This window comes from Ixodes scapularis, unplaced genomic scaffold (assembly GCF_016920785.2).
Source record: "Ixodes scapularis isolate PalLabHiFi unplaced genomic scaffold, ASM1692078v2 PGA_scaffold3__209_contigs__length_174095766, whole genome shotgun sequence".
Taxonomy (NCBI): Eukaryota; Metazoa; Arthropoda; class Arachnida; order Ixodida; family Ixodidae; genus Ixodes; species Ixodes scapularis.
The window spans coordinates 107466355-107478387 of record NW_024609868.1 but is presented as its reverse complement, the minus strand read 5'-3'; the positions used below and the strand labels follow the sequence as shown (position 1 = coordinate 107478387).

The following is a 12033-nucleotide window of genomic DNA, read 5'->3' as shown; positions in this document are numbered from 1 at the left end:
CGTGACCCCGATCGAGCAGTTGGGAAATGTTCATAATACAGGCTCTCTAAGGCCTATGCGATGCCGTCTGCTACGTGGAGAGTGAAACGTTCAGCGTCTGCACCGAAGCGTTATAAACACCCCCCAAGAAAGTTTTGTAATATTTTGCCTGGCTATCTATTATGGTGTCAGAAGTCTACCCAATTAACATTTTGCTACGGCGTCACCTATACTGCTAATAAAATGAGAAAAAAAAAAACGAAACTGCTCGAAACTGAAACTGGACTGGTCAGGAAGAAGGAATATAGAGGAGAAAGTTATCGGAAGTTACGTGACTTAGCAAATTCTTTTTAAAAACAAATATATACATATTTGCAGTTTTTTAGAAGCCACAAAAAAAGTGTATCAAATTTTGTGTCTATTTTAGTGTTGTGAGTCTGCCCTCAATGACCCACGACTTCGACTATCTTTCATGGTTGTGTCTACAGTCTAAACCATAGAAAAAGCCACGTGAGCACGGAGAAGGCAGTGAGCGCGACTCAAACCTGCCAGTTCTTGATCGGCGGTTATCGGAGCCAAAGAAAACGAATTTCGAGCCAAAAAATCGGCTTCTTGGTAGTTGTGGTCTCATATATGTCACGTACAAATAAAACCCTTGGCAAGTATAAATACCCTGTCAGTGTCCCTTTAAACCGAGTGTGTTATTCCTCAGTTCTAAAACCCGCCTTCAAAAAAAAAAAAAAAAATGGCTTCCAGGCATCAAACCTGGTGTGCGAAAGGAAAAATGTAAAAGTTTTAATATGAGAATCAATCAGCACAGATAGTCATACACCTGCATTTTCGGGAATGGTACCGCCAGTTGTCTACATGAGTGAACACTATTCTGAACACTATACAACTGGTAACCAAAAATTATTTCCCAGGTTATAGACCTAACCAGCGGAAACTCACTCGGCCCACATCAGAAAGGCGAGATTATGGTTCACAGCCAAAGCGTCATGAAAGGCTACATCGGGCATCCAGAAGCTACTGCTGAAGCATTGGGCGATGATGGCTGGTTGCGCACGGGTAAAAGGCCAAATCAAATTTATATTTGCAGTTATCACAGCGAGCTCTGAGTTATGCTAGACTGGAATATCTCTTTTGTACTCGGCTAATGCCGTAACTTCGAATGCAAATACTTTTATGATTGTTATTAACACGAAAGCCTTATATGTCTCATCGTTCAGTCGAACTTCAAAGTTCTTGAGCGAAAACACGTAGGCTACAGGAAAGGTACCAAACCGTTTACGTGACCACTCAGGCGAATTAGAGGCGATGAAATTCAGAAGGATGACAAAGCGAATTAAGAAGAATCAAAGTGAGTTACGAGGAAATAAAGTGCATTAACCGTAATGAAAGAGAAGCAAGAGTAATCAATGGGAATTAAGAAGGAGTATAAAGCGAATAATGTAAAAAAGAGAATGTGAAAAAAGAGAACGTGAAACAAAGTAAATCATGTGTCTGTCTGTAATGCATCGGCGCTTGGGCTCCCGCCTTCAAGTCGTCTTTGATATAACATAAGAGACCCTTTGAATTTTTTCCGCGTGCATAAACCGCGTTCGAAAGATACCTAGAGGCCCAGATAATAACTTCGACTTCCAGGCTTCGTGTATTAAATAACGATGATTAAAACCGTGGTAAATATTCTCGACAACACCCTTCCAACACTTGTGTAAGTTGTCACCGTTATGAAACCAAAGGAAGCACTTTCCAGCAATCACAAGTATTCTATTTTGAAATATACTTTATAGTCTCTCTATCTTATCACATTGAGAGTGCGCTTTCCTGGTGATAAAAGGCTCCTGGATGTGAAATAAATAGAATGATGTAAAGTATTCATTTTCTCCAGCGGGCTATGACGCATAAAAGGAAGTCAAGCTTAGGCACATGCAACGCTAGTACCTAAACTTTTTTTTACAGATGTTAAGAAAACATATTGAAAGACTTCGAAAACAGACGTATTCATCCGAGCGTTTTTATTGTATACAAGAGAATTTGCTCTGAGAATAAACATCGCTCGCACACATGCATAGAATACTTCATCAGCCCACACGTTCTTGCACCCGAAAGCACACTGCCAAAAAAGTACGCAGTAAAAAGAAAAAAAAAAAAAACTCGTGTCTCGTCTCTTGATCTCTAGCGAACGTCTATGCCGCACATTCGTGTCTTGCTTTTCATTGCTTCCGACCCGGCTGTCGTCTAAAACGTTGTAATGCCAACTCCTGTCATTTGTATAATTTTCTTTTTTCTTATATGCACTCGGTACAATTAACGATACACTTATAGCGCGTTCGATGTTGAGGACGGAAGAGATGTTGCGACCGACACCGAGCTTAGGTGAAAACGTTCTGTTTATTCTCTCGTGCCGACGGACTCGTATCGACGAGTAAAGTCGTCGTCGTCTTTTATCGGCGGCTTGGCAGGCCGATAGGCCGCAACATAGGTCCCCCCCCCCCCCCCCCCCCCCCCCCCTTTGCAGGTATGCATGCAGCTTGTGGGGGAGGGACCGATTGAGCTTTTGCGGTTGCAGCAAGTGAGTTGGGCTGTAGCCGTTGGCGTTACCTGTAGCGAGTAACGAGGCGGCAGGTGCCCAGTCACTCGTCTGCCGCCTGCCGCTGCCGCTCCTGTCTTCGCTGCATTGATCACGGACGAGAGGGATGACGATGCGTATAAAATAATTCGGCGGACCCTGGCAGTCTGAAAAATACCATCATAATTGTCGCTGGTGCTTGGCATTGAAAACTTCGGCTGGCTTTTGCGGCTGCATGGCCCAGAAGCGGTGACATTATGATTCCCAATACAGAGCAAGCAGGCTTTGTATAGTATTAGGCTTTGAAAGCAAAGAATAATACAACGTTTTCGAAGAAAAAGCAAGAAAAAAAAAACATTTGTAATATGCCCGCTCGTTTATAAACAAAGAAAACGAAAACAAATTCTCCTAATGGAGTTTTAGTATGACAGCACTTAATGACACCAATATCCATACACAGCCACCGCAAATTCCTTTGTCCTGGAGAGGGAACATTCGCCCAATGTGCTTTAACTTCTGCAGTGCGTTGACACACAAGCACTGTCTACTTAGGTCTAGAATACGTTTTTTTTAAGCAGCGCACTAAAGTAGAGTGTTTATACCCGCATTTTTTGTTTGCTTGAAAGTTAATGTGATGCAGGTGCTCTTGAACATCTTTATATCGAAAGAAAGTCTCATAATGGCCTCCCAAATCAGGGAAAATTGAATATTCATGTTGTAGAAGAAACTTGCCAGTGCTATCGACTTAACCATGACTTTGTATTCCTAAAAAAATTTCGTTTTTACAATATTGGTTGATATCTCGCAAAGGTGTAAGGTGTATTTCACACCCGAGAGTTAGAAACCCGCACAAAAAAGCCTTCAGAGCGGAATGCACATATTTCCATGCGTAATAAGTGACCACTTAAAAAGCCGATATGGGGAGAAACTGTTTTCATAAATACGGCCTAACCATGGTTAATGCACGAGCGCTAAAAACACAGATTTTTCTACGGCATAGCGTCTCATGCGCGCACTTCCGACGCGTGCATTTCTAAAACAATCGTTAAAATTGCGTACTTCAAATCGAAGGAACATGGGAATATAAACAGGGCAAATATTTCACTTTCAGGAGACTTAGGCTTATACGACGCTGATGGACGAATTCATATTATCGACAGATTAAAGGAGATGATAAAATGCATGGATAATGCCGTCACCCCTGCTGAACTGGAAGAACTTTTATTGACCCATGAGGCTGTTGCAGAGGCCGCAGTTGTGGGGGTTCCCAGCTCCAAGTATGGCGAGGCTCCAGCAGCCTGCGTCGTTGTCAAAGACGGTTTCGAGAAAAACCTCGAGAGTTTGTCGATAGAATTAAAGGAGCTCATTGCAGGCATGTGTCATGTTCTCGATATAAAAATTTCGTTTTATGTTGTATTTCAAGGATGACCTACATTGTATCTTGTTTTAGTTTAAGTCACACGTTAATTGCACCAGATGTATTTATTTAAACAACTACTAGGCTCGAAATATGTATGATGGTCACCTATAAAAATATTATTTGTTTTTTTGTGCACGAGACCGTAAAAGTGCCTACAAATTCGAGATAAAGAATTTCAGACAAAACTAAGGAAGATACTAGTAGGATATTTTGGCAGTCATATGCAAGCCACCCTTACTTAGAAACCATCTATTATTTCTTAGCAGTCACCTCGTTTAAAACGCTACGACTACCTTTCGTAACCAGAGGAAAGTCGCACCCCCGTGTTTATGGTGAATATAAAAGATATAGTACTTTTTTTGAGCATCATTCATGGTTGGTAATAGCTACGTTCAGAGTTTGAAGATTTTGAAGTTGCAATAAAATCTTGTGACCCGGAAACAAAGCTTTCAAAGAAGCTCTGCTCCAGTGCTGCAGCGTTCAATATTAATTTGTGCAGCACCTGGTGAAGTTTCACTACTTTGATTTTAAAGTTACAATGAAGAAAACATTGGTTAACTTACTTCTTACGAGCACGAGGGACGGCGAAAAACTACAAGATCTTAAACCACACTCTAAGAAATGAAGGGGTGACAACAGTTCGACGTTCAGTCCACAGGCGTCGAACCGACGATACCAACTTCCAAGAGCGGCTTGATTGTCGACCGATACCAGTTATTAAAATAGATAATGTACGCATTAAAGGCTACAGTAAGACAACCGAGGTTTTTTTGGCACTGCTAAACCTTAAAGTTTTTTTTCCTTCAATTCTTTGATACGCTCATTAGCTATTTAGTACGCTATACACAACAGCTATAATACCGCTCGTAAAAGTTGGTATCGCCACCTCGACGTCAGTGAATAGAACGTCCAAATGTAGTTTCGGGGCGTTTAATATGGGACAGGGAGTGTACCCCTGTGGACCCCTTATTTCGGAGAGTGCGAAGCGGCTTACTGATTTTTTATCTCCGCATTGAACCAAAACAGAGTTTAATATGAGATTTCTCCAATAAATATATCATTACCTAAATAAATTATACAGGGTGTTTTTTTTTTAAAGTTTAACAGATTTGTTTTAAAAAGCCGTGAAAGTTACACTTATGCCGCTTGTGGAGGTGGGTTAGACGGCCAGGGGGACGTATGATAGGGGCTAATTAATTAAAATTTGTTAATTAACTTTTTAATTAATGAAAATATACATATGGTTCCAATTATAAACTTGCTCAGCGTCATCTAAAACCACTAAATCAGTCATTTTCACAGAAACTTTCGAGGCGTGAGAAGCGTAGTAGTGCACTAAATTTACGACTCGTGGAGCAGGTACAAGGCTGGGGCTAGATAGAGACGGAAAAATCGAGCGGGCGCCTTACTGCAACCGCTAGCTTTCTACCTGCTCCACGAGTGGTAACTTTAGTGCACTACTGCGCTTCTCACGCGTTCAAAGTCTTTCTGAAAATTACTGATTTAGTGGTTTTCGATGACGCTGAGCAAGTTTATAATTGGAATAATATGTCTATTTTCATTAATTAAAAAGTTAAGGAACGAATTTTAGTTAATTAGTCGACTGATTGTTACGATTAGCCCCCTATAATATGTCCCCCGTGGCCGTATAACTCACCTCCAAAAACGACATAAGTGTAACTTTCACGGCCTTTCTTAAACAAATCTGTTAAGCTTAAAAAAAAAAACCCAGTATAAGATGTGTGTATAAGTTATATGCAAGTTACTGTATGATTTTATATTTTCCCATATGTTTATTGGAGACGTTCAAATAATTTTACACAAGAGCTGCTCAGAAATAATTGAAGGAATGGAGTGATGAGCTTGCGGTACAGTGTACTGATTTTTTTTTTTTGCATTGTTTCTGACCTTTCTTTCTGTTTCGCAGATCAAGCAGCTGTTTTCAAGCAGCTGTACGGCGGAGTTTTTTTCATGAAATCTCTTCCCAAGTCCCAGACCGGAAAGATCCTGAGACAAGACCTCAAGTCAAAGATTGCTCATAAAAAGTAAAATCGAAAAATAAGGGCAACTGAGAAACTGTATAAGCCTTGCGTACGTCATCACTAGAGGCCGGATGTTTAGGCCCTAAAAAAGCCACTTTTTAGCACCTATAAAAGGCACTAGAAACTTCGTAATAGGCACTCATAGGCACAATTCGTTTTTATGCACAGGGAGCTTTTGAAAGCATTTAGGGCCTCTGCTATTCAAGGAAATACAGAATAAAGTGGAACAATAGTAATCCCAATTTCATTTGTCCAACATTTAAAAAAATAAAAAAAAAGTTGACTCAAGCCCACACCGGTACGAGGCTGTCCCATGCTGTACATTGTCTAACTAGAAATGATGATAAAAATTATGAAAACAATAGCGAACAAGCACCACCTCAAGATTTTTGGGTTCAAACTTCTGCCTCTTGTCGCTTAGAACCAGTTTGTACGCTGAAAAAAGCGTTCCACGTCAGCTGATGTGTGTGGGGCGTACTTGTACTTAGGAATATTCAGTACTTCCACACCCTCTGGTACCCTATAGTGTTCCCCGGTGAGGACCTTCGAGACTTCTTTGAGTACAAAAAACCACTATTTTCGCTCAAGACAGACTGAAGCTTTGAACGAACTTGTACAGCAGCGGGGCCTAGGGGGCGGCGTCGACTCGTTCTTAAACGTTCGAAATGAACCCGATGTTCGGGGTCAGAGTTTCGCCAGCACTTTCGAGGCTCTTGACTGTGTCCGCCAGAGAGGTGAAATTGGAGCACAAATACGCCAGCTCACCTTCGAGAGTGTCCTCGCGCAGGACATTTTAAGCCTTTCTGACTGAGACACTATTGTCCGCTGGACACCCGTCAATGACCATCTTCACGCCAACAAAGTTAGTACTGTAATACTCTACAGCTTTAAGCCACGTTCCCCATCGCGAGCCACGATGAATTCTGGTGGAAGGGGCACCCCTTGTAGCTGTCCCTTAAACGCACAAACACGAGACGGTGATTTAAGGAACACAGCCGTCACAGCAGCAACAAGATCGTTTACATGCTTAAAGTGTTTTCATAGCTTTCCGCAAGTGCGGTGAATGCCGTGGGCAATGCAGCGGACGTGCAACATCCACGGGTAGAAAGCCTTCAGGATGAGGGCAGCTTTGTGCATATAAGTCGCCGCATCCGTGTAAAGTAGCAACACCCTGCTGTCTTCCAATTCAGTAGGGTATTGCACCTTCAAGGACGTGTTGACAAAGCACGCGACGGTCTCCCCATTTGTTCTATAAAGCGTCTTGGAGCACACAAGAAAAGGCGTTGTTCTCTCGTCTGCTACAAGCTTCCCAACTACAATGTGCGCGACAAAGCTTCCAGTCATATCTGTCGTTTTGTCTACGGAGACTCAAATGCACGAGTCCCCAAGTTCATCTCTGATTTTCTTCAGTGGTTCCTCGTACATGGGCCGCAGGTAGCTCTTGCGCGCAGTCGACTCCGACGGTACAGTATGGCTCGAGTATTTTTGTAAGAATTTGCTGAAAACTGGGTTTTCTACTTTCGCCCAAGGAATAAGAGCGGCGACTAAGGCTTCGCCCAAGTCTGCGTAGAATGCGTTCTTCTTCCCTTCCCTGAGGTTTTCTTTCACAAATGACTGCCTAGACGTTGAGGGCACGTTGCGTTCTGAGTTGGCTTGAGGTCTTGCTGTTTTTGTCCGTGTTGTGCCAGATGGCACTCCTTCTCACATGAAATCTGTGAAAAAAAAACAAAAAAAAACATTACGATATGCTGAAAAGCGTAGTGCGCCGTCCTGAGCGGGAATGGCTTTAAGCAATATCTTCCTCGTACCTATAAATATACCGACACTGAAAATATATAAGTGTTTTACAATACTGAAAAAGCCTACTCCTTGTGCAAGCTTGTTCAGGTTTTAGTTGAGCATCAGAGCACACTGCTGCTATACGCTCCGCATCCAAAGCTCAATCTCGCGAGACTATCTCCCGTTTAGGTAACAGGGAGCAGGGCTGTTAAGTGAACTACGACTCGTGTCCAAATTGGGTGCGTGCTGTTTAAGGGGGGGGGGGGCATCATGAAATGCTGTACGCTATTCATCTGGTTTGCCGATTCTGTCGCGCAAGATAAGGGGTATTTCAGTTGCCTCGCCCCCAACGTGAGATTTAACTGTACACGCCCATCCAAAGCACGACGGGAGGCAACAAGCACGTACTAGAGATCAGTAATCCGATAGAAAGACACTGTGCGTTTTGTCTTGTTACTGAGTATAGCTAATTTATTATTTAAAATTTCAATTAGGGTCAAGAAGTTTGGGTGGCTCCTTTTGGTTGTCCCTCTCCGGGACGTTACGGAATTTTTTCCTGAGTCCCCTTGCGAACGGCCCAGTAATATTCTTCGAATATTCTTTCTGCTTGGTCTTTGAAAACTGTGCGTACAGTTTAATTCGTGCGATCCTAATATCACGGGAACAACGTCGCTTTTCTCACTGTGACGTCACGGAGAGACGCAGCAGCCAATCAGCGCGCTGCGACTACAGCAACGGTTGTGTTCGTTCTCAGGGCTACCAGATTTCGAAAATATTGTGCTTGACTGGTATTCGTCGGAAAAAAAAATTACTTAATATGTGTTTGGAGGGTCATGCCAGGATTCAGGAAACTTCTGTATCACAAATGTATGTGCCTGTCTCGGCCGCGGGGGGGGGGGGGGGGGGGGGGGAGACACAAATTTGTAGAGGCTCGCGGACTTTTCGCAAGAAATTCTTCACCAACCCATAGTCGAGTAAAACTTTTCTAAATTAATACATCGATATAATTTCTTTAATAAAGATGCGAGTGTTTTTCTTGGTTCATATTATATGAGAGAATGACGTTTTAGCAATTAGAAAATATTTGAGCTGACGAACGTTTTTGCGAACACCATTTTAGCGAACAGGTTGTTTTTCGGCAATGAAGAGCTAGGCTTTTAAACCGGCGCGGTTATCGCTTGCTGTCGATCAAGGGAAACGAAGCTGCCATTCGCTACAGCGTCATTCGCTGAAACGTCGTGGTTTCGTATTCATTCGCTAAATCATCATTCGATCAATTTTTGGTTTTTCTCCGAAACAAGGCACCTAAGGATGTCTTCTTACCTGCTTCGCTCACGGTTGACAGAAGATCATATCGAGTAGAGTAGCAAAAGGAATGTTGGGTCCATTGCCGAATCAGCACGCTCTTTGGGACCGTCATTTTTGTCCTTGTTGAGAAGCTTCAGGCAGCGAAAGCGAAGAGAAACTACAGGCCAATGGACACAATAACGAGAGTCCGGCGCGCACGCGAAAGGAGCAAACAACGCGCTTCCTATTTCCTTCACCTCACATGTAGGCTGGCATGCACACGCACACGCACATACAGACATGCACACAATCAAATACGCTCGCTCACTTGAAAAAAGAAAAAAAAAAAGCTTTTTGGTGGGCATTACGCTTTGTTTCCCGATCTTCCAATGAACCGCAGCGAATAGGACAAGCCCCCCCCCCCCCCCCCCCCCCCTATCCCAGCCAATCCAGTACTACTTTAGCTGGGCGGAGCAACACGCTGAGACTCTCCCAGCGCTGGACTGGCTGGGACGCCTCCCAGCATCCACTAAGGTCCATTTAGGGTGAAACGGAGTACAGCAGCATCCAGATCCAGACTTCAAGCCTCCGGGCAGCTCCCGGGCTCCACACAGACATGTTAAGACAATAACCCGCTTCTCTCGGGCGAGGCGAGAGGGAGAGAAAGCAAAGAAGGACGATGCGTGGGGAAGGCCGGGAAGGGCCTTCTACTAGAAGAAAGGTGGCGCGTTAGCTTAAAGGCGTGAAAAAAAAAAAAAAAAAAAAAAAAACATGTTTGTGGTGGATCTTGGGACAGAGATAGGATCAGCCTGTTGCCATGCATTGCAGCAAGATGAAAAATAGTTCGCTTGAAATCGAAACTAAACAGAAGGAGTCATTTTGGGGTACCGAAGCAAAAAAAGTCGAAATAGGCATCTATAGGCGGGAAATGATAATTTAGGCTCAAACGTCGAAATAGGCATTTATAGGAACTATAAAACCACCCTTAAAGCACTTCTTAGCTCATGATTCGGGCTCATATATAGAAAAGGCATGATAGGGACCAGAAGAACGAAGTAGGCATTTGGCCTAAAGATCCGGCCTCTAGTCATCGCCAAGCAGGGAATCATGGCGAAATGTGTGCTTGAACACTTGCGAGATCTGTACCCGAATCCATCAGGGATGTCCTAGATAAGAGACAAATGGGAAGACGAAAAATCGATTCGTCAATGTTGGTGTCGATTTTTGTATGTAACTCGAAATAAAACAAACAGTACGTTTCTCCCAGATTCGTTGTATGGCTCCAGCTTCAAACAGTCGCATGCGCCACCAAGCCCAGGTTCGACAGAACTGCTGCTTCTAAACCCACTGGTAGTTTTTGCATGTCATAATGCGGCTTTCTGAATGCCCGTAAAAAGTGAAGAGGCTTATACTTACATCCCTGTTTTGACATGGTGGGGCGTCTCGAGTAGCGAAGATTTAGCAAAGTTGCCGAGCTGAAGTACTCGGCTCAGAATTGCACGGACAAATCTCTCATCGTAGAGGTGGCACCGAGAATGAGTATTGTGAGGCCGACAGATCGTTATAAATAATTCTTAATTAATATATGAAACAAACAATCATAATGACCCAATACATTGCCCCAACACCCAAATGAAGTGTTTGCAACGTGATACGACTCGCGTGCTTTTTTTCTTTCTGGCCAGTAATATAGCCCGTGAAACATGACAAAATTCACCGTGACGACACTCCCGCCCGAATATGGACTCAATTTCAAATGTCCAGGAATATTTTTCTAGGCCGAAAAGAAGAAAAAAAAAAGCACGCAAGACGCATGCCGCATCATTTATATTTGTCACATTAAAAATCCGATATGTCTCATACACTGGGTGTCGTTTTTTTAAACGACTACATATTTCTCTAAGAATAAAAACGTGAAAATTATGGACTTGCGGTATGTGCAGGTGAGTTATACGGCCAGGCTAAAACTATAACTTGGTCTCACTCTACAATGGACTAGAGGTCAAAGCTACGGGCCACAAGGTCTAATAACGAGCCATTCACACCCCAAAAACTTCACTTCGACGTACACCGCACTGACGTCCAACTGACGGCCCCAACTTTTACGAGAGGTTTTATACCGGTGAGATATAACATTGAAACAGCTAAAGTACGTATTAAAGACTACAACACACACACACACACACACAGACACACACACACACACACACACACACACACACACACACACGCACACGCACGCACGCACGCACGCACACACACACAGGTTTTGCATTCGAGCCAAGAAAACTCAAATTACTTTTTTTTGCAGTTCAGTCACACGTACCTTAACTATTTTAATAGCCAATGTACGTGTGTGTAATGTAATCTTTGCCCCGACGGCTGCCAGTTGGGACCTTCGGCTTTGTCAAGCTGTCTATTTGACAGCTTTTTCTGCAGGCCTCCTGCATCATGTATTTTTGGTGCAAAATAAAACATTATTATTATTATTATTATTATTATTATTATTATTATTATTATTATTATTATTATTATTATTATTATTATTATTATTATTATTATTATTATTATTATTATTATTATTATTATTATTATTATTATTATTATTATTATTATTATTATTATTATTATTATTATTATTATTATTATTATTATTATTATTATTATTATTATTATTATTATTATTATTATTATTATTATAAGTTGTACAAATAGGCTATCAAGCCGCTCGTGAAAGTTGGTACCGTCGTTTCAACGTTAGTGCGCTGTACTTCCAACCTTATCTATTTAGCTTTACTTTACCTATTTTGTAGAAAACAACGATGGGTTGCGCGGCCATGTATTTCCAGCTGAAGTTTTTGAGGTGTCTTATATGTGGCAAAGGGTGCAAAAGTATACCTTTTTTTTCTGTGTGTGGGCGGTTTCCACACGCATGATGATACCAACTAACTAGC

At 42.4% G+C, this 12033-nt stretch overlaps 1 protein-coding gene and 1 pseudogene across 1 annotated transcript; one reads left to right on the top strand and one right to left on the bottom strand.

The window, feature by feature from the left end:
- The first annotated feature begins 3721 nt into the window (after positions 1-3721).
- On the top strand, positions 3722-6020 carry LOC121837243 (4-coumarate--CoA ligase 1-like). Its single transcript, XM_042292826.1, has 2 exons — positions 3722-3923; positions 5899-6020. Exons 1-2 carry the CDS (start codon positions 3722-3724, stop codon positions 6018-6020), a joined length of 324 nt encoding a protein of 107 aa, XP_042148760.1.
- A 1031-nt stretch (positions 6021-7051) lies between these two features.
- LOC115308309 lies at positions 7052-12013 on the bottom strand (annotated as a pseudogene).
- Between the last annotated feature and the right edge of the window lie 20 nt (positions 12014-12033).

Excerpts from the sequence above, each read along its gene's own strand:
- LOC121837243 (XM_042292826.1), top strand. The coding sequence starts at position 3,722 with ATGATAAAATGCATGGATAATGCCGTCACCCCTGCTGAACTGGAAGAA. Across the intron at positions 3,924-5,898 it reads ATTAAAGGAGCTCATTGCAG|ATCAAGCAGCTGTTTTCAAG; the intron begins GCATGTGTCATG and ends TCTGTTTCGCAG.